The sequence below is a fragment of the Xenopus tropicalis genome, chromosome 8, assembly GCF_000004195.4.
Source record: "Xenopus tropicalis strain Nigerian chromosome 8, UCB_Xtro_10.0, whole genome shotgun sequence".
NCBI lineage: Eukaryota > Metazoa > Chordata > Amphibia > Anura > Pipidae > Xenopus > Xenopus tropicalis.
Genome location: NC_030684.2, coordinates 45,697,593 through 45,721,330, shown reverse-complemented (window position 1 = coordinate 45,721,330; position 23,738 = coordinate 45,697,593). Strand labels below are relative to the sequence as shown.

General features: G+C 40.5%; 1 protein-coding gene across 2 annotated transcripts in view; it reads left to right on the top strand.

Annotated features, from left to right (window-relative positions):
- Positions 1-6,612: 6,612 nt before the first annotated feature.
- atrx (alpha thalassemia/mental retardation syndrome X-linked) overlaps positions 6,613-23,738 on the top strand; it is a 94,720-nt gene continuing 77,594 nt past the window's right edge. The window contains exons 1-4 of one of the 2 annotated variants that reach the window (XM_004915742.4): positions 7,005-7,093; positions 9,916-10,070; positions 22,439-22,551; positions 23,103-23,155. In XM_004915742.4, coding sequence (XP_004915799.1) covers positions 23,135-23,155 — 21 coding nt within the window. In that variant the 5' untranslated portion in view covers positions 7,005-7,093; positions 9,916-10,070; positions 22,439-22,551; positions 23,103-23,134. Of the gene's footprint in view, positions 7,094-9,915; positions 10,071-22,438; positions 22,552-23,102; positions 23,156-23,738 lie in introns of both variants that reach the window. The other variant, XM_002931812.5, reaches the window with a different exon arrangement.

The window sequence follows — 23,738 nt, the reverse complement described above, 5'->3', positions numbered from 1 at the left end:
ATAGCAGCCCTTTTGCCCGGGTCTACCACCTTTGATGTTACTCCCAGCTGCCTCTATGCAAGTGGTCATTTTTTAAATTCTTGTTTTGGAGGCATAAAGACACCAGTGTACTGCCAAAGAGAGCCTCTTGTGAGCTGTGAGCCACGTGGAGCTTATCCAATATTCAATATCCATTCACAGCCCAGAATCTGTTTTTTGCTTTTGGTGTCACTCCCAGCTGCCTTAATGCAGGTAATTTTTTTTTTTATTCTTGTTTTGGAGGCATAAAGACACAAGTGTAGTGCGGAAGAAAGCCTCCTGTAGGTTGTGAGTACACATGGAGGTGCTTAATATCCAATCACAGGCCAGGAGCTTTTTTTGTGCTTTTGTGGGTCTTCAACACATATTTACATTTGAATGTGATCTATGGGTAAAAAAACCCACTTATTAAATATATATGCACATTCAAACTGAGGTATATTAAATATATATTTAGATATGAAGCATCTTTATGGTACAGAGGCTTGGTCAAAGGCTCCCTCTGCTCCTTGCAGTGGCAGGCAGCACCCCAAGACCCTCTGGGAGTTCCTTACACAGACAAGTAGTCTTCCTGCTCTCTTCCTGGAGCTCTGAGACCTTCCTCACATTTTTATTACAATTAAATACCTTTCCACGGGACAGCATTCCTATGGAAAGTGAGCTCCAATATGTGAACTTGACTAATGCAATGGAGTAACTGGCTAACATGTTCCTTCCAGAATATCTGTCAAATCCTGGAAGATGCTGTAAAGTCTTTGAAAAGAGAAAGCCTTATCAGTTGAGCAACACCTTTACTGAAGCTTACATCTCCCACTTAGGTCACTCTACCACACCCCTCCCCCTCCAATGACCACAAGTAGTGGGAGTTTTTTTGCCATCTACTAATCACCATGTCTGTTGGCCCAACAGGAGCCAGTAACTATTAATCCGTATCATGATTAGTTGGTGGTGGGTGATAAGAGGAACGTAGCCATTTATATGAAGGGGGAAGGGCACTGTGCCCAAAACATGGCCTCTTACTGTGGAAACATAGAAAGATGTAACTATGAGTCAGACCCAGTGAAGCAATGAGAAGAACAGTGGATGTTGCCTTGCAGGATGCAGTGAAAACAGCAGAAGCATCACTAGATGGGAGTGCAAATGGAGTTTGTAATATAATAAAATCCTTTCTGTACAAAAAATTTATTTTTGTTCTCATTCTTTACTAGAAATATATCTTTTGTATATTTTTTACCAGTGTATATGTCAGGGGTGGGCAAACTTCTTGGCTCAGGGGCCACATTGACTTACAGACGGGGGATTGTTTTTTGTATATAGAATATATTTTTGTTGATAAAATGTGCTTTGGACAAACTGAGCCCCATACAAATGACAGGAACAAGATAAGCTGTTGGCCAAATGGATATAATTATCCTATGTGCACCCACATCCTAAAAATTTGGTTGATGAGGGGGTAAAATTTGTCTTATTTTCCCCTACTGTCACCATAGAATCATAGTTGATTTAAAATAGAAGAATCTGTAGCTCTATAGGAAACTTTTGCGCTAGAACACTAAATCAAGTACATTAGAGGGTATTATAGGCAGATAGGGGATGTTCTTTTTTCCCATAAAAATGATCAGCGCACCAGAGGCCACTCCTTTAGATTGGAGGAACGGAGCTTCCATTTGAAGCAGAATAAGGGCATTTAGGTTGTGGAATGCCCTTCTTAGTGATGTTGGGATGGCAGATTCTGTTAATGCCTTTAAGAGGGGCCTGGATGAGTTCTTGAACAAGCATAGTATCCAAGCCTATTGTGATACTAATATCTATTGATGTTGGTATATATGGTTTCTGTATGTGAGTGTATAGATAAGTCAGTATGGGTCTGTATGTGAGTGTATAGATACGTCAGTATGTGTTTATGTATGTGAGTTATAGATAGGTCAGTATAGGTTTGTGGGTGCTGGGTTCACTTGGAAGGGTTGAACTTGATGGACTCTGGTCTTTTTTGAACCCTATGTAACTATGTAACACTTATTATAGGGTTGCTGCACTCTCCAGATTTGGTGTGAAATATGTTCAAATTTAAGGAAACACTGAGTCAGGCAGAGTATGGCACACACAGGCAGCCTAGGGAAGGGCAGGCAGAATATGGCACACACAGGCAACAAAGGGCAAGCAGAGGATGGCACACAGGCATATTAGGGCAGGCAGAGTATGGCACACACAGGCAGCATAGGGCAGGACAGGCTGAGTATGGCACACACAGGCAGCATAGGGCAGGCAGAGTATGGCACACACAGGCAGCATAGGGCAGGACAGGCTGAGTATGGCACACACAGGCAGCATAGGGCAGGCAGAGTATGGCACACACAGGCAGCATAGGGCAGGCACAGTACGGCACACACAGACAGGGTAGAGCAGGGCCAGCAAAGTAGGGAAGGAGACAGGGATAACTATCATGACTATACAAGTAACTGATCCTGATCACTCCAAAATCAACAGTTTTTACTGCAGTACAAACAGTGACACAAAGCTTGTGCTGCTCCTACAGTCTGTTGTAGGTGTGACCAGTTGAACAATGTGGGCGCTTACAGTGGGAGCCTGAGCTGTGCACAATTCAGGGTCTTATAGTTGTGAGCAATGCATGGACTTGTAGGTGTGAACAATATAGGGGTTTGCAGTCTAAATCTGAACAATGCAGGGAGCCAGTTAATCTCAGTACTGATACCATTTAAAGCTTGCAGTTGGACAGCACTGCTCTACATTATTTGGCAATATGGACATTTTGAAGGCTTCTATCTTCTCTATTCAAGATTTACAGACAGTTAAGCTCCATGTATATATAATGAAGGTGATCACCTTCCCAAAGTCTAGGGCTTGATATTATTTGGACTGGGAAAGAAATCCCATCAGCCCTTTTGAGCCCCTAACGTGATCAGTCATTGGCTCAAAGACCTAGATCAATGCAATTTGGGACATCACTAGGGTAAGAAAAGCTAATTTCACTGCATTTAGTAGTAGAATATCTTGTGTCTTATCATTTTCTTAAATCTCGTGGGTCTTGACAGCTTAAGGGCATGTTCTCAAATTTCTGTTGCAAAGAATAAGTAATCTGAGAACACAGCTTCCAGTTGCCCATATTGCTAAAACTGGAGTCAGCGAGAAGTCGGAGTGAATACTCAATGAATATTGCCTTATATATTGGCTAAGGATATGGGCGTTGTAATTGACAGACACAACACAAGAACTTTTTAATGTGGGGAAACTATAGCTTGGGGTTGTGTTAAAATGTTTGGTAAAAAATGTTTAGTCATTCAGACAGAATTTCTATATATATATTATATGTGTTTTCAACACAGTGATGGGGCACAAATGCACACATAATTCTGACTGTAAAGGAATGCATTCACAAAAAATAATGTGGGCAAACATTCAAAGTGACAATTTTCAGTGAAATTAAGGTGAAAAAGGAATCTGTATCTAATAAATGTACAAATGTATATATTGTAAAAGACCTGTAAGTTGTGAAATATACTGTTAAGGGAAATCAGGTACAGGAGAGGTGTTCTGGCGATCAGGGCTGCAATTAGAACTGTTGGGGCCTTATATCCTGTGATCATGCAGCAAAAACTTTGTCAGCACCCCATAGCACTGGTTCTGCCACGCATGTTTGGTAGTGGGAGGACTACTTCTGTCAATGCAGCGGGCCCCATCCAGATACATACCTGGAATGTGTGCCAAGATATTGATGCATTTAAAAAAAAAAAAAAAAAATCCTACCAGGACTTAAAATTCGCCATCTACAGCAGTGGCTGTGTTGCCTGCATTGTGGCCCTATTGCCAATTCATTGTGAACAGAACTAACAAATTATTTTATAGTGGGTAGGTGGCAGTGGGAGAAAAGCTGACACTCAGGGGCACATTCATCAAAGTACGATTGAATCCAAATACAAAAAAATAAAGTATTTTCTCTAAGTTTTAGAACTGTGCGTATATTTTGCGACTTTTTTGTTAATTTGCGCAACTTTTTCGTACTTTGCGACAATTTGCACAACAATTGGTGCAACAAAATCATATTTGTCACAACGAGTACGAAAGTTTTGGATTCATTCAAGCTTCGGTATCGTGACTTTCCTTGGGCCAGGTTGGAGCTGCAGAGTGCTATGGGAGGCACATAGAGTCCTATGGGAGGCTTCCAAAATCATGCACTGAAGGTTCAAAGTCAGAAGGTTTTCGCACCGTTTACGATCCTTTGGACTGCGATTTGAATCGCAAACGATTGTTTCAATGCGAAAATTTTGGATCGTAAGTATGAAATTTTCGTATTCAAACGGAAAGAATTTTCATGACTTTTGCAATAATCAGAAATGATTGGATTTCATGATTTGGGTTCGTACCTTATTGAATCTGGCCCTCAGTGTCTGAAAGATGAATGATGCTCTCAACTGGAGCTTAAAGGGTTAGGCAGATATTTTACTGGATGTAACTAAAGAGAAATTTTACTTTATTTTACAGGTGAAGCAAAGAGAAGAGTTGACACTCTTTTACTAATAGGATGAGTTTGTAGGAGAAAAGCTGACACTGTTTACAGAGGGAATGAGGTAATGGATGAAAAGCTGAAAGTATTTCAAATGTGGGTGACTGCCGAAGAACTGAAAATCTAATGAGCCAGAAGAGCTGAGCTAAGCTGAGGTCATTAAAATCAATTAGGATGTGCTACACAGTGGAAGACAGCTTCTTGTAGCCCCAGGTGCACGCTGTACCCTCTGCCTGGGTTGCTAAGCTGAGGTCATGTTTTCTACTGATGTGTTGGTAGAAGAGCTGTACTTACTTACTTATGCATATTCCCTTCTGTTTGAGATTTCAAAAACTTTTTATGACATCACCAGGACCCAATTCTAAGCAGTACAAGCTTCTGAAAATGTAGGCCTCACTCAGTAATGCACACTGCCCTCAATCCATTCCATCCTCATTGAGACATGCCAGGAATTTCAGGAGGCTGTGTCCAGGGTTGCTGGCAGTAAAAAGGTTAAAGGATAAGTAAGCCTTTTATCATAAAAGCCACTAAACTGACTCCTTCAGCCCCCAGAATAACATACCTTTCTCCCTGCATTCAGTTTAATGTAAATTCTATTTCTTCAATTCTATCACAAGCAGCTCAACTTCAGCTTTCTTTGCTATTTCCTAGTCTAGCGTGAAGCCTGTCCCCTTTTTGTTGAGATCTGCTTCTCTCTCTGTGAAGAAGGTGGAAAAGTTTCTACTGCGGATGCCTAATTGATTTCCTTTGGACCAGAGACAGCAAGCATGTGCAGTAGGCACTATTTGACCATCTCTAACTTAATACATGCAGTAAGCTTATTTTCATATATTGTGTTTGAGGGCCAGATTGTGTTAAAATGTTGATGTCATACAATGAAGTTTATCAAGTCCTTGAGCAAACTGGGGGCTAGAAAAACTCTTTGGAGGGCCATATCTGGTCTAACTCTTCTCTCCTTAAAAATGGGGGTAACTGAGCAAGGAGGTAAAAACTATTGCCCTGTGAGGCTTAAATTGATACCTAATTTATAAAAGCTTTGAAAAGGCACTACTCTTATCCAATAAGATATAGTTAAAGAATTGGCCCATGTTTTGGCAATCCTAATATTGGGAAGCCTATCTATCTTGAAAAATAAAATAAAGTCCTGGGATAAAAGGGAGGGGGACTTGACATACCTCATGAACACTCAATGGAAACAAGCACTGCTGGTCTCCTTGCAAGTATCTATTAATTACAAATACAGAATGATAAAGCTGTATATTATCCACAGGGCTTACCACACCAAAGTCAGACTACATAAAATTGACCTTAACATCTCTCCCCTATATAACCGTTGTAACCAAGAGCAAGGTAAAATGTCCTGCTGTTGCTTGATACTTGCAGGTACTGGGGGGATACCAGAAAGTTTACACTGGCACAAGCACAGTAGGACAACTCCTTCTGTGTATGCCCCGGTCAGGCTGTGGGGGAGAACACTGAGAGCCATAGTTTAGGGTGGCACAGGCGAAAATAAAGTACTGACTGCTACCCCAATTGTCTGCAAAATTCCAGTCCTAACAGTTGGACACCCCCCTTATGTTTTCCTGTCTATTCTCAGATAGCAACAATGACAAAACAACTACCTATGTAGACGGAGGTCATTATATAGGTAATAAGATCTTCTACGACCATATAATGGCACAAGGCCGAAAGCTTTTATAGTGGTCAGGGAACTCTAAGGTGACTTCTAATGTCTTCATATTTACCAAAAAGGGGTAAAATTTCAATACCTAGGTTTTGAGCAAAAACTATAATTGATGACATCACTAAGCAATATTGATAATGATATATTTACAGGATATTCATGGAAGAATACATATATGAGTTACAATTCAGGAGGCATAAGCACCACACTCCAATCAGTGGTTAAGCTGCAACAGCTAATGCTAATAAAACTGTATTGTTACTAAGCAGTTTATGCTAGTCAGCATCCAAAGCTAGCACTTCCTTACCACATAAGCCATTGTAATGAAGAAGAGCAAGTACTGCATAGCTGTCCAATCAGCGGCCAGTTTGTTATACGTGTAATACGACCCAGCAACAACTTTCCCCTCCTTTGCGATTCCCAATCAAAAAATCCCTCCAGGTTCTCCACTGACCAATGGGTAAGCGGAAAGCAGGGTGGGGGAAGGAAGCGCCAATTCAATGCGTCTATGCGCTCCTTCTCTCTTCCCCCCCCCGACAAGATGGCGACTACTGCTTTGTTTCTAGTTCTTCGCCGAGTAATGGATGTTTGAGCCGGGGGGAAGAGAGGGCGAGCTGGGACAGCGGCGACTGCTTTGTGTGATTGAGGGGACGGTAGACATCAAAACGTGGGGCAACACGGCTATCTCAACCCGTCCGTAAAGCGTCGGGTTAGCTGCCTCGTTTTCGTGTGAGGAGCTTCTTCTCACCTCTGTGTCTCTCCTGTCCCTCCTCCCTCCTGCAGGCTGCCCGGGGAATGGCAAAGCGCCGGTGAGAGTGGCCGAGCGGCGGGTCGGGGCCTGTGAGAGAGATGACAGCGGAGCCCATGAGGTAGGCCGAGAAGCCTGGCATTTCCAGGCGGGAACCCAAAAAACGTATAAAGAAAAAAATCTTATCTTGTAGCCAAGTTTTGTTTTCACTTTAATTTTTCCCGCATTCCTCTTTATGCACAACTAGGAAAATGAAGTTACTCTGTAAAGAGAACTAAGTGTTCTGTGCGCGTCTACTAACATCAGGCTCACTGGTAGCCCTGCCGGCGTAAAGCATTCAATAGACTGCTGTGAAACAGCGCCCCCAGCTGTCGTGTCATATAACACTGCTTGGCTGCTATTTTCTCTTTAGTAAGCAGTAACTTTTGAGGGAAAAGCCTGTCGGACATGTCGGTAGCCTCGAATTATATCTCTGGTCACTGTGGTGCACCCTTGTTAGCATTTCTGTTACGTTTTACGACTCTGCTGCACAACTAAAGTGAGCATGGTAAAATAGGGGTATGATCAGTGAGTGCATGATACTGCCTCTGTTCATAAGCCCTGATCCAGTTAAGTCCCATCTGAGGCGCTGTAAATCCAGAAGGGATGCACCGAATTCACTATTGTCGGATTTGGGTAAACCTTGAATTCTTCATAAAAGATTCGACTGAATACCGATCCGAATACTAATTTGTATATGTAAATAAAAATTTCAATGTTTGCGTTTGTGATAAAAAGTCACGTGATTTTAAGGATTCGGTTTGGCCAGGAGCGTGGATTTGGCCGAATACTGCGGAAAACCACCAAATCCTGGATTCGGTGCATCCCTAATATGCGGTCTTACAGCAGCACAACATTGGTAAAGTTGGTCATCTTTGAAAATGTTACCTGTTTGAGTGGGTTTTTGCCCTTGGGATGAGGACAGGTCATCTTACAATATCACGTCATATCTGTGTTATGTGAATTTAATGTGAGTAATGAAGCAAAAGTGTTTGTTAGGCCTGTTTAGTTACTACTGTACAGTAAAATAAAGTACAGGTTCCCAAATATGGTAGGGAAATAACATATAAAGTCCTTTCTTTGCTTTGGGTTTTTTTTTTTTTTTTTACACTTTAATAGCTGGACAGTATCTTGTGCTTAATGGTAATTAAAGGGGATGTTGACCTTTTGCAAAGAATGTAAAGGGGAAGTTGACTGGCATAACGAGTTCCATGCAAACTGGCTTAAGGCTGCCATACACGGGCAGATTCTAGTTCCCGATATCGGTCCCTTAGACTGTTTTGGCAGCTTATCGCCCCGTGTATGGGCACTAACGACGGGCCTGAAGTCGTCCAGATCTCGATTGGCAGGTTTAAAAATTAATTTGATCGTTGATGCGGTCCCCAAACCGACGGAGGCAGGGCCAAACAACTGAATTAGCCCGATATTGCCAACCCATAGATGGGGATATCGGGAGAAAATCCGCTTGCTTGGTGAACTTGTCAAGCGGGCGAATCTTAGCGTGTATGGCCACCTTTAGCCCCTGCTTGTGTATTGATAGTGTAGCAACGTTTTGGGGGCCTGATGAAGGGGTACACCCCTGAAACGTTGCTAAACTTTCAATACACACGCAGGGGCTAAGCCAACTTGCGTGATACTCGTTGTGCCAGTCAACTTCCCTTTTATGTTGTTGTGAGGGTGCTAGCCCTCTAGGCTGGGTACCGGGTTAACGTGCCGAGGAGGCACCGGGTGTGCTGGTGGCACTTTCTTGTGACACACCTTTTGCTTTGCATGAGAAGCACTTCTGCAAATTCATAATTGTATAAAAAATGGACAGTTTAACTATTAATAATTCCACACTTCAAAGTGCCTCTGGCCTTCCTTATTTGAAGAAAGTGGCCCCTGACCCCCTCGTATAAATGCAAAGATCGGCAGCAGGTAAGAATATTCTGTAAGAACATCTTAATGTTCCTTACATCTAAAGTTAAAGAAGGAAACGTCAAATCACTGGGGGTGCCAAAAGTTAGGCACCCCTCAGTAATTGTAATGTCTTACCGGAAATCCGGGACAGGTACTCCTGAGAAAACTGCCTAACATTTGGCACCCACCAGTGGTTATAACTCCTTTAAGTCCCTATGTCACTGCCCAGTAGCCAGTATGATCACTGCTGTGGTAGTGAATGACTGGAGCCCAGGCATCTGTGCTTAGGGTAAGCACTGGCTTTAAATTTTACTATACTATATTCATATTACTATATGGCTATAAATATTAAAACAATTCCTTTTTTTTTTTTTTAAATTCAATAATTTGTGTGAAAGTGCTTCTTTTAGAAAGTCCTACGAAAGTGGATGGACATTGCAAAAGAAGCACTTTCACAAATAAATCATTGGTGAAGGTAAACATCCCCTTTAAAGGAGAAGGAAAGTCTTGATCACTGGGGGGGTGCCAAAATGTTAGGCACCCCTTAAGCTGGCCATACACGTGGCGATCCGACGATGTTTCGTACGACCATCGGTCGCACGAAACATCGTAAGATCCGCCACACACCATTCAGGGCTGAATCGGCAGGTAAGGAGGTAGAAACAATGGGATTTCTACCTCCTTCTGCCGATTCAGCTCTGAAGGGAGAATTTTGGTCAGGCGCCTTCTATGGCGCCCGATCAAAATTTTCAAACTTGTCCGATCGGCGAGTCGTCCGATATCGGCAGCTTCCTGCGATATCGGTCGACTCGCCGACATGCCATACACGCACCGATTATCGTACGAAACGAGGTTTCGTACGATAATATCGGTGCGTGTATGGCCACCTTTAGTGATTGCAGTCACGTACCTGATACCCCAGAGCAAGTGCTTCTGTTACCTGAAAACATGCATGGGCCCAGTGTACCTGCCACCAAGTGACCCTCTTGCTTCTGTCTTCCCCAGCTTGCACAGTAGAGTAAAGGTAAACTGAATCTGCTTTTTCACTCTACTGTGCGTGCGCCAGCCCCGTGATATAGACGAGGAAAGCATTGCTCTGTTGCATGAATCCCTGGCTGGTGCTGTTTTCGGCTAACGGGAGCAACGGCCTGGGGTATTGGGTAAGTAATTACAGTCACTGGGGGGGTGGGTGCCTAACATTTGGCACCCTCCAGTGGTTGTAATTTTCTTTCTCCTTTTAAGGTACCATAAATAGTAATGACGGTAAAACAGTCCTGTTTTCATTTTTTTATGTTCATTATTGGATAACAGAACCCATACAGGTGTTTACTGGGGATTTATGAGGGTTACGGCCAAACTCTTACAGTCAGACGCCAAGGGGCAACAATAAAAATTGATATTAAAGAGTATGTCATCCCCAAAGATAATTGTTTGCATAATAAAAGAAAACATAATTCTAAGCAATTTTCCAATATGAAATAATTAAAAAATTGTAGCGCTTTAAAAGTTTTGTAAACGTAATTGCTATTGAAAGCAGCATTTGCTGAACTCCTGGTTGTTACTTTTTAAACAATGCTGCAAAGGTCTCCTCCAGCAAGACAGGTCTGTTAGTCTGCTGCCTTGTGTTAAATTGTTGCAACAGTCACAGCCACCTGGGCAGAGAATAGAAAAAAATAGGCAAACACTGCTTTTAATAGCAGTTGTATATAGAAATAACTCAAAAATCATTACAAATTTGTAATAAATGTATATTGCAAAGCTGCTTAGAATTTTGTTTTCTTTTATTAGGCAAAAATTTTGCGTTGCCATGTCCTTTAATGTTGTTTTCCTAAGTTTTTCCATGAAGGGGTTATATTAAACTTGTGTCTCTGCAGTTTCCTTTTACAAGTATGGGACCCATTATCTGGAAACCTAATCCAAAAAGTTCCGAATTACAGAAAGTCCATCTCCCATAGACTCAATCTTAATTAAATAATTTACATTTTTTAAAACTATTTCCCCTTTTTCTGTTATAATAGTAACTTGTACTTCATCCCAACTAAGATATAATTAATCCTTACTGGAACCAAAACAATCCTAGTTGGATTAATTATTTACGTTAAAATTATTTTTTAAAAGGATTAAGGCATCGCAATCTGAGTTACAAAAAGATCCCTTATCCAGAAAACCCCAGGTCCTGAGCACTGTGGATAACTGGTCGCATACCTGTATTCCCATGTGCAGGAATAGCGTTAAATAAATTTTAATCAAGTTATATTTTCATTTAAGTGCATGCATGCTAAATTGTATAGTTCATTGGCGATCTGTGTTGTGTGTGCAGTTTGGAAATGACACTGCAGTTATGGACATTCGTCTTTGCTTTTTGTAAAAGTAGAACATTCTTCTGATGGAATGACCCTTAATCTTTTTATTTAATATTTCCATTTTTTTAATTAAATAACTATTAATTGGAGCTTTTAGATAAAGCAGATTTCCACATACAGAATTTAATTCATGGGTCAAAAAGACTTGGCATGTTATTGCATTACTTTCTTCCTTTGAATTGATTTTTACCTTTTATAAAGGGGACTTAAATCAAGTAGTAGAGCAGTAATTACATATAAAACCACTGTGAATCAGTGAAGATGCTTTTAGTGTTGCCCTATTTTGTTTAATTGATTGATCTTCTGGTACAGGGCTTTGGTGTGGACAGTTTTTGTGTGTAGCTAAAAGTTGTTTATTTTTCACTGGAAACTTGATAGCCAGAATGCTATGACAGCTGCAAAGCTTTATCCATAATACTTTGAAAATAAACATTTTCTCTCTTGCCGAGTTTGCTTTTTCTGTAGAAAGTGATGTTAATTAGCCAAGCATAAATCCACAATGATGGGGAATTAGGTTACTGCAAAGTTTAATATAATGGTAGGTTGTTCACACAGCATTTGTTGCCTTGTTCATATAATTTCCTTCCACTGTGGAGCTTACTGTCTTAGGGCAAAGACACATGGAGCGATTAATAAGTCGGTTGCTGCAACTAAACGTGCTATGCGAATTAGTCTCCCCAACTCCCCAACTTTTGTCTTGGATACTAATCGCTGTGTGTGTCTTTGTCCTTAAAGGAACAGTAACACCCAAAAATAAAAGTATTTGAAAGTAATGAAAATATAATGTACTGCTGCCCTGCACTGGTAAGACTGGTGTGTTTGATCCAGTAACACTACTACAGTTTAGGTAAACAAGCTGCTGTGTAGCCATGGGGGCAGCCATTCAGTCTGAAGAAAGGAGAAATGGCACAGGCCAATAACAGATAAACAGATAGAACCCCATTGTATTCTACAAAACTTTTCTCTTATCTACTAAGTAACCTGTGCCTTTTCTCCTTTTTTTAGACTAAAGCTGGCCATACACGTGGCGATCTCACGATGTTTCGTACGACCGTCGGTCGCACGAAACATCGTCAGATCCGCCACACACCATTCAGGGCTGAATCGGCAGGTAAGGAGGTAGAAACAATAGGATTTCTACCTCCTTCTGCCGATTCAGCTCTGAAGGGAGAATTTTGGTCAGGCGCCTTCTATGGCGCCCGATCAAAATTTTCTAACTTGGCCGATCGGCGAGCCGACCGATTTCAGCAGCTTCCTGCGATATCGGTCGGCTCGCTGACATGCCATACACGCACCGATTATCGTACGAAACGAGGTTTCGTACGATAATATCGGTGCGTGTATGGCCACCTTTATGGCTGTGGCACATGGGGAGATTAGTCGCCCACGACTAATCTCCCCGATATGACATCCCACCGGCAAGAATGTAAATTGCCGTTGGGATGGCATACACAGCGCCGGCGATTTTCTGAAATCACCTCGAGAGGCAACTTTTGCGGTGCCGCGTATGCCATCCCACCGACGATTTACAATGTCGCCGGTGGGATGTCATATTGGGAGATTAGTCACCCACGACAAGGTAGATTTGTCTCCCCACAGCAGCATTTTTACCTAAACTATAGTAGTATTACTAAAGCAAACACACCAGTTTTAGAAGTGTAGGGTGAAAGTACATAATATTTTCATTACTTTAAAACACTTTCATTTTTGGTGTTAGTCTCTGTAATGTTCAGATATTGTCAGTTTATCAGTAGACTGTGAATGTACCTTTATGTCTTTGGAGTGTTGGAGGAAACCAAGACATAGGAAACACATACAGACTTTTTCCAGGTCAAAGTTATAACCTCACACACTAAGCCACTGTGTCTTAAATGTGTTTTTTTTTTTTAGATGTTAAGCTTGGAGCTCTATATTACCTAAACATATCCAGAATACCCCAGTTCCAAAGTATTTTGGTGAATATTTTCCATACGTGTATAACTGACTTGATACAAGTGGGATTTTACTAATTATGCATGGAAATGTTGTCCTGATACGAAAGCATATATTATACCCCTGTCTTTTATTGTGTTTATTCAGGCTTGTATGAATGCATAATGTTTTTTTTTATTGTCTCAAGGTTATGTATTGTTTGTGGGAAGGAACCCTAATATTTCCTTCTAATGTAAACCTGGCAGTTTTCTACTTCTTGCTCTTTATTTTTCTTACTTGCCAACATTGCATCCAGCACACAAGGTGGCCATAAACTGTGAGAAGAACTGTAGCTCAAAAAAGAATTGGACTAGACTAAGGGGCACATTTACTAACCCACGAACGGGCCGAATGCGTCCGATTGCGTTTTTTTTTCGTAATGATCGGTATTTTGCGATTTTTTCGGAAAATTGTCGCAACTTTTTCGTTACCAATACGATTTGCGCGAAAAAACGCAAGTTTTTCGTAGCCATTCCGAAAGTTGCGCAAAATCGCAATTTTTTCGTAGCGTTAAAACTTGCGCGAAACGTTGCGCCTTTTAAGCTAGTTTTAAGCAAGTTTTAACGCTACGAAAAAATCGCCAGATTTTGCGCAACTTTCGGAATGGCTACGAAAAACTCGCGTTTTTTCGTGCAAATCGTATTGGTAACGAAAAAGTTGCGATAATTTCCGTAAAGTCGCTGAAAAAATTGCAAAAAATACGAAAAAGTCGCAAAATGTTCGTTTTCCAATCGGAATTTTTCCAATTCGGATTCGAATTCGTGTCTTAGTAAATCAGCCCTTAAGTCTGCACCATATTTTTAAGGCATTATTATTATTATTATTATTAACATTTATTTATAAAGCGCCAACATATTCTGCAGCGCTGTACAATAAGTGTGTTTCATACATTGGACATACAGAGTAACATATAAAGCAATCAATAACCGATACAAGAGGTCAAGAGGGCCCTGCCCAAAAGAGCTTACAATCTACAAGGAGAAAGGGTTGAGACACAAGGTGTGGAAATGGGCATGACCAGAGTTGTGAGAGGTGTGGCACAGGGTATTACTAAACTAGATTAGGGTAAGCTTTGGTACCAGCTCAAGGCCAGCACAGCCTGTGAGACCTGGAATTTCCTAGAATTAATGTAATTTACATACGTTATCTACTATAAAAATAATTGAAACTTTAACCAAACTCAATAAGATTGTTTTTCCTCCAATAAGGACTTAAGATATCTTAGTTGGGATCAAGTAGAGGGTACTGTCTCATAACAGAAAAGGAAATAATTTTTACAAAAATGTGAATTATTTGCTTAAGATAGTCTATGGGAGATGGTCCTCCCGTAATTTGGAGGTTGCTGGATAATGGGTTTCGGGTTAACAGATCCTATACCTGTGCAAAGTTTATAAGTAATTTATAAAGACACTCATTGCACAGCACCATAGAAATCCATACATTTTTCTATATGTTTTCCATCAGAATTGATTAGAACCTGTGGCATTATTGGATACGACAGCTGTAAGCTTACTTTCTGCTAATGTTTGGATGATTTCCCACATGCTCCAAACTGAGCCCACTGGGTGTGTTCAGTGCCACAGGTGTGCAAAAGACAGTTTAACAAGATCCAAGATGGGCCGCTTTTGTAGACAACTTTGAAGGCATAAATTATTCTATTGTAGGGCTGTGAAGCCCCTGGCTGGTACAATAAGTTCACAATATGAAGTACAGCATTTCTAGCAATATTCTGTAATTCTTTAAGATGTGTGCTGCCAGTGTTCAAATACATCTGCTGGACCCTGAAGTGCACTGAGATGGTAAGGGAGCATCTAATTAAACAGCACTTCAGGTTGCTTGAAACCTTGGTATGATTTTGGTGACATGTTTCATTGAGGGCTGTGCATGTCAATTAGTTATTTTAGCAAAAATTGGTAACTACGCAATGGTGGTCAAGCACTTCACAGATCTCGGGAATTCTCAACAGTTATATGTGGTAAAATATTCTGGTTATGTTATTGTAATAGCACTAATGGAAACTTACGCCATCTTGGCTTTACAACTTTGCTCAGGAAGAATCCAGCCTTTTTTTGATGGATTCAGTTTCAGCCTAACCGAATCCAGATCCAAATTAGCCTATGCTAATTAGCATTCGGAAAGGGTTACATTTTAGGGGGGGATTTTCGCTGCACATGCGCCGCGCGGCAACTTTTAACCCTTCCCTATCCTAATTAGTATTCGGATTCAATTTGGTATTCGGCAGAATCCATCAGGGGGTTTCGACTGAACCCAAAAATGTGGGTTTGGTGCATCCCTAATGGAAACTACTACCCATGTGCAATTTTGCCCAGTGTTTATAAATGAGCCCTCTAGTGTTTTTATTCATTCGGGTGCAGGCACATATAGGAGGCGTAGGGCGGAATTTTCAGCAATCGCTTTTATGCTTGCCGAAAATATCCACCCTACGCCTCGCGTGGCATTAGCCTTAAGTGACAGGTTTGAATGTGATCCACCTGTCCCAGCCTGGATTCTGCAAGAATACTCTCGTGTGTGCATTTTTTGGCAGAAATCAGTGTTGCAGTGTTAGCTCTAATAGATCCAGTCTTTGGTGTGTAAAGTGTTAAAGAGCCAGTGATATCAAGCATGTTTACATCAGAAACTCTAAAGGCTTATGGCACATAAGTGTGATCTTTACTGCTTGTACTTCATTTATAGGGACAGCATACATCTATATACACCTTTAACATAAGCATAAAAATAAAAAAATAGCTTATAATGCTTTCTGAGTATGAAGAAAAATATATTTTTTATTATAAGGCAGTAATGGAGAATTGTGCTGCTTTCACAATGGCTAACCCCCCACTGTAATTAGTAGTTATTTTAAAATAAATATAATTACAGTGCCTGATCCTACTGTTACTGTATCTGACTTGCAAGAACCAAACTTTCACTTTCCCTGTATGCCCTGTTTAGCTCAAGAAATAACAAAAACTGTAGATTCTTTATGATTAAGGGGACAGTATACACCTAAAAACAACTTTAAAAAAATCAGCACATTAAAAGGGACTTGTGTTGAAATTACTTTATGCCTATTGTTTTGATTTCAACATATATATTTTCCAATTTCTTTGCCATTAGAAAGCACTAATTTGAGAGTTGGGCTATTTTCAAAGAACTTACCTCCCCCTTCCTTTATAAACAAGGGTAATTTGTTCAGAGCTCCCTAGCTACCTATGAACAAATAAACTAACCCCATCCTAATCTAAACAGCAGCCTTTGAACATCTTATTATCAGGGTCTTCTCAGTGGGCTGTAAATTAGTTTTCAAAGGTACCACACGGGGTTATTCACAGTTTTTTAGCAAGAGTTGTATAATCTTACCCCTGGTAAGGGCTCTGGCACACAAGGAGATTTGTCGCCGGCGATTTTTAAAAGAGCGATTTGGCGACAAGACGAACAACAAGACGCCAATGCTGAACCAATGGAAATCGCCAGCGTCAAAACATACGAGGCTACTTCAAGTCGCCTGCTGTTTCAAATCGCACACAGACCCTTTTCTGAGTGACTTGAGTAAACATGTGGGAGGGGTAACTGTTGAGTGGTATCATGGGTAGCAGATCGCCTGGAGCTCAACTCGCATGAAATATCTTCGTGTGTATTGTCGTGGCGACTTGTCGCCAAAGCGCCAGGGGGAAAAAACGCAGGCGGCAAATCTCCTCGTGTGCCAGAGCCCTAATGGTGGGTCCAGGTGCTCAAGCCCCAGACCTTCACCTTAGGGAGCCATATAGGAAATCACAAGTAGAAAAAGTAGGCTGGCACTCTGGTGATCCATAGAAAGTCAAAAAGCAGCTTGTAGTAAATAAAACTTTAGAATTTATTTAATCCATACATAAAACATAGGAAGCCTTACGCGTTTCGTACCTTAGGGGTACTTAATCATAGGCTTGCTTACTACAAGCTGTTTCTATGACAGGAAGTACTAAAGTAAAACTGGCTTCATATTTTATTTTTTGCCAGAAATAACAGAAATCATACATATTTCCACAAGTACTATCTACTGAACTGATGTAAACAGTGGAGTATACTGCCACCTAAGGGCCGTGGCAGACGGGGATATTAGTCGCCCCGCAACAAATCTCCCGAAATGCCATCCCACCGGCTAGAATGTAAATCGCTGGTGGGATGGCATACGCGGTGCCGAAATCACAAAAGTTTCTATTTCAGCGGGCGACTAATCTCCCCGTCTGTCACGGCCCTAAAAGAAGCCAGTACAGGTATGGGACTTGTTATCCAGAATGCTCGGCATCTGGAGTTTTCCAGATAAGGGATCTTTCTGTAATTATGATCTCCATAACTTACGTCTGCTAAAAATCATTCAAATATTGAATAAACCCAATAGGCTTGTTTTGCCCCCAATAAGGATTAATTATATCTTAGTTGGGATCAAGTCCAAGGTACTGTTTTATTACAGAGAAAAAGGGAATCATTTTTAAAAATTAGAATTATTTTCTTATAATGAAATCTATGGGAGATGGCCTTTCCGTATAACGGGTTTCCGGTCAAGGGAATCCCATACCTGTAGTAATGTTTTGCCGTAAAACATATGTGCAGTCTTAGTACCAGGAAAAATAATTCAATAACATGTTAAATGGACGCTATCATCAGACATTATAGTGTATTTATAACTGCTTTGGGCACTTTATTGACCCAAAAACATGGCTCCAGAGTCTTACTTGTTCTGTGTGTTTGCCTCTGGTCAAATACTAAACAAAACCACATTGGAGTTCCTCTGTTACAATGATCACATTATGGTGTAAGCTGATGGCCCAGTGGTAATGGGTCCTGCTCAGAAACTTGTGGCTTGTCACACTGCATGATGGTTCTTTTAGAAGCCGCTTTCCTTTCAGGGAAAGAACGTATATAATATTCTTGCAAAACATTTTTTCTGTATGTAATTTACTCACATCTGTAAAAGTGTTTTCTTCTGGTTATGCATCTTTGCTGTAGGAGTTTAACTCTTCCCTGTTAGTCTTGGTTTTGGTTAAGTTCTTTCATAAAAGAATAGGCCTGTGGTATGGTGGTATGGCTAAAAGCAGAGGGTACAGGCAGGGGAGAAACCCACTAGTTTAAATAAAGTCTTTTTCTTTTGTGGTTTAAGGGGAGAAGAACCTTGGTAATGTCTGTAGCTTTTTATTTGTTGGCATAGTATGTGACTGCGAGTACACTTTTGGTTTTACAAATGCACAGATTTTCTCTCTTGTCTATATCACACACACTTCAAGGAAGTAAATTTCAGAAAACCTTAAAATTCAGAGTGTCATTGTAATATATTGCATGTTTCAATGCAGCTTCAGTAGTGGGGACAGGTTGGAGAAGGGGCTAGACTAGTAGCGAATATATAGCCAGAGACCTACCACTGGGGCAGTGGGTTGGTTCTTACCCGATTGGGGTTCGGGTCAGCCTGAGCATATGTGACACAGGCACTATTTGTCCTATTGTTGCTTCTGATGTTGCCATCATAAATGTATAGAATATTGTATTTTGGTTGTCTGCCTAAAAAATCTGGGCAGGGAAACTACACCATTTTTATTTCGAGGCAAATATAACTTAAGCCGGCCATATGTGTATCGATATGCAACCTCGTAGGATATTCAGCGCGTATATGGCGGCTCGAAGGCTGTGGATATCGGTCAATCTGCCAGGTTAAACGATTGAAGGCGACTCAAAGTTCAGGGCTGTATCGCCAGGTGGAGGTGGAATTTCTATTGTTTCTACCTCCATATCTGACGATTCAGCACTGAACATCAGTGGAGGGTGGGAGCGATCTTTGTGCGACCAATGGTCGCACCAAAGGTCGGAATTGCTACGTGTATGGCCACCTTTCCGATATGCCCACCTAAGGTGAGAGATTCTGTTCTGGTTAGATTGTTCAGCCTTAGGGCCAAATGATTGAATTACAAGGATGGGTGTAAGCTGATGTGGTCCTTGATCCAATGGGAAAATCAAGCCTGACCAATTTTTGGCCAGCTATTGGTCAGGTAGGCCCGTCAGCCCCATAAAACAGGCAGATAAGATGCTGAATCAGTCTGAAGGGCCTAATTCGGCAACTTAAATCTTCCCATGTATGGCCAAATGTTTTAACATTAGAAATAAATTTCTACATTTTTTTCTTTTTTTTTTTTTTTTTTTTTTCATTAAAGAAAAACTGTACCCCTGTTCAATATAGGTCTCTATAGAAATATATTGCATAAAACATCTCATATATAAAACCCTGTTTCATCTAAACAAACCATTTTCATAAAAATATATCTTTAGTTTATGTGTCATTGGATAATCCTAAATAGAAAATTGCAATCATACAAATCACGGTACACACAAACACACCAAGGGCACACAGATAATGTTGGGTCACATCTGCCAATTAAAGGAACAGTAACACTAAAAAATGAAAGCGCTTTAATAATAATAATAATAAAAATACAATGCACTGTTGCCCTGCACTGGTAAAACTGTTGTTTGCTACAGTAACACTACTATAATTTATATAATAAGCTGCTGTGTAGCCACGGGGGCAGCCATTCAAGCTGGAAAAAAGGAGAAAAGGCACAGGTTACACAGCAGATAACAGACAAGTTCTGTAGAATAGTGTTTTATCTGTTATCTGCTATGTGCCTGTGCCTTTTCTCCTTTGAATGGCTGCATCCATGGCTACATAGCAGCTTATTTATATAAATTATAGTAGACTTTCTGAAGTAAACACACAACTTCTACCAGTGCAGGGCAGCAGCACATTATATTTTAGTTAATTTATACACTTTCATTTTTTGGTGTTACTGTTCCTTTAATAGACCGACCTTCTTCCTGTTAGTTAGAGATGCTGTATGTCTGGTCAGCGATCTCTGAGGGAGCACAAAAACCATCACAAAATAGTGGCTCAAGGTAAAAGAGCAATATTTACTGATATTTATTCCAGTTTGGTAAGAATCTTAAATAGGCCACTTAGTTTATATCATAATATTCGTTGGTTAAATATTCATTCTGGGGCTATAGTATTCCTTAATGTCTATGAAAGTTCTACTGACTGCTAGCAGTTTTGGTTGGTTGTCTCATAAAAGGTGCAAAGCTTGCTACAAATCTAGACACCTATAATAATTAGTAAACATGTTGAATTTACTGGGCACCTATTTGAAAGTGAACATCTGATATATGGCTGCTGTAGGTTACTAGACTTGAGCAAACTTGCTTCATTTATTACATTACTGTATTAAGGTGGCCATACACGCACCGATATTATCGTACGAAACCTCGTTTCGTACGATAATCGGTGCGTGTATGGCATGTCAGCGAGCCGACCGATATCGCAGGAAGCTGCTGAAATCGGTCGGCTCACCGATCGGCCAAGTTAGAAAATTTTGATCGGGCGCCATAGAAGGCGCCTGACCAAAATTCTCCCTTCAGAGCTGAATCGGCAGAAGGAGGTAGAAATCCTATTGTTTCTACCTCCTTACCTGCCGATTCAGCCCTGAATGGTGTGTGGCGGATCTGACGATGTTTCGTGCGACCGACGGTCGTACGAAACATCGTGAGATCGCCACGTGTATGGCCAGCTTTAGCTTTGTATTGATCTATTCCTTTCCCAAATGTAATTTGGTTGTCAAATGGAAGAATCAACTTTCTTGGTACACTTCATTTAGCAATGTATTAAGGAGCAGCAAGTGTATTTTTCCCATTTTGTTTTAGTAAATTTCCCCCCATACAGGGTTTTTAAAAAAAAAACAAAAAAAAAAAACCTTTTAGCCTAGAGTTAAACTTGTGCCTTCCTTCCTCTCGGCCACCATCTTGTATTTTAGAGTCAGCCAGGATATGCCTAATGTGCCACCTTGGGCGCTCACCTCTGACCAGTGTGTGATTACTGATGCCACTATTGTCTTAAGGTCCCCATGCATGGGCCGATTCTAACTGCGGATATTGGTCCCTTAGACCGATTCGGCAGCTAATCGGCCCTTGTATGGCCACTACTGACAGGCCTGCCCGACTGATACCTGGCCTGAAATCGGCCAGATATCGATTGTGCAGGCTAAAAAATCTAGTTGCATCGGGGGCCGAACCGTCTTTTCCTATACCCTTCGTCGTTAGCCTGGATTCTCTCGAAATCGCACACCGGTAGGTGGGGCGGGGGCCTTTAGTGTGTTTAAACCTTGCAATCCTACATTGTGGAACACTGTACATGCTTCACCCCCACCCAGGGCATTAACCATGTGCCTAGATATAAATTAACTGGCCTCCCTCTCCCAGGGTCAAGGCATGGCTTCTGGTTCCACTGGAGGAATTGCAAAAGGGGACAGATCTCATGTAGCCTATATTTAACTGTGGCAGTATTGTCTTTGGGTGCCGTCTTTCTAGCTTTGCCTATTTTTTTGGACACGTTTTTAGGTGCCTTATCAGCAATACTTGTTTATACTAACAACATATTTAGGCTTAAATATGTATCCTCAAGCGGGCAAGATGCAAACAGTTATAACTGAAATACTTATTTTGTAAGGCTTTTCAAACTAAAGTGATACTTGAATTAGAGCTAAGATTAATAGCTAGGGTTTTGCTTAGTAAGGTCAAGCGAGAATAAAAGCGATTTTATGATGATTTGTTCTTGGGATTTATTTACCAGCCCATTCAGCAACCCTGTGGGAAACAAGATCTAAAATTGTACTCTACCTCTGCCTGATGGCCTTGTACTTGCTCAGTGGCTGAGTTGCTGAATGTGAGGTTATATCTGTAAATGTAACATTTAACCCAAACAGATAACTCGGCATGCGTTCAATATTATTGTTGAAACGTGCTATTCAGATTATTATGTGACTATGCATTATGCTATTATGCCGCAGCCATCAATTCTCTCGAGGATTTCTGGCCAGTTTATGTTATGGACGTTTGCCTGTTTTTTTGGAATGGTTGGAATAGGGCTTTTTTTTTTTTTTTTTTAACCTTAACTATGAACTGTTTAACTATTTTGTGAATAGCTTCACAGGGAGGGCCGAAACGTCACGTTGGCTGTATATGCACATTAAAATATGCTTTTTTGATTTTCACAGAAATCCCAGTGTTGCTAGTCTTTTTTATATCATGTGTTTTATTTTTACTGTGCACCTGGGTATATAATTAAAGCAGTGTGCCACCCTTCTATAGTCAACTTAAATAATTTTCTCTCATTTTCTTAGTGAAAGCAAGTTAAATACATTGGTGAAGAAACTTCATGATTTTCTAGCTCACTCCTCAGAAGAATCTGAGGACACAACTTCTCCAACAAGACAGTCTGTGAGCAGAAGTGCAGGTAAAATTATAATTATTAAAATATTGAGTATCTGATGTAGAGTTTCACAGGTTTTGTCAGGCTAATGGGGAATTTTAGCTGAATACACCAGCGGTCATCTCTGTAATAATAAAACATTTAATTAGACTTGAAACTTAGATTTAATTAATCCATATTGGAAGTGAAGCAATGTTATTGGGTTTATTAAATGTTTAAGTGATCTTTTAGTAGACATGAAATATAGTGAGCCATATTACAAAAAAACACCTTTTCTAGGTCCTGAGTATTCTGGAGAACAGGTCCCACACCTGTACTTACTGCAACTATAGAAACAGTATTGTGCTTTTTTGAACTCATTGTGTTATGTGTTTCATACCATACACATGAGAGTTGCTATACTGGTTGGTCTGATAAGGAAACTCTGTGTGGAATAAGAAATCTTTTCAGTCGTCTGGGAAGGTAGAATGCTTATATTGGTGATTTTATTTTCACTCACAAGTATAGTCATGCTGAATGTTTTGCTATTGTATAATTCAGTAACCAAAGAATAATCCTACCTTTCTATTTTACAGCTAAAGTCAAGTCTGTACACCGACTGCATCCAATGGAAAACAACATGGATGAGGTAGACTTTAGGAAAACAATTTTTTTAACTTGTAAATTCAATCTACAGATATGACAAGGTGATCTGTGCCCAAATTCTATTCCCTGCACTAATGTAAAACATATATACTGTTAAGAAATACACATGTAGCACATGTAGCACAACAACACTAATGTAAATAGCCGATATCAAGAGGTATTATATTGCATAGGGTTATATAAAATTAGATTTCTATACTTTCTATACTGTCTGAATCTGACTTACTGTACTAGCCAGAAATTTCCTTCTTGCTTTGCTTTACTCTGCTTTTGTAGGGAAGTGCTAATGAATATTCTGATGGCAGCAATTGTCCTCACCAGTGGGAGTTGGGAAAGGTCAATCTCAGGCTTTAAATTATATTAGTCTACTAAGTGAGGAAAGGCACTTTAAAGGAATACTGTCATGGGAAACATGTTTTGTTTAAATAGAGCTTCTCCAGTAGATTACTGCTTTGACATCTGTTTTTTACAAGCACAAACAGATTTTTTTAAATATTTTATTTTGAAATTTTACATGGGACTAGCTATATTTTTCATTTCCCAGGGTGCCACAGCCACGTGACCTG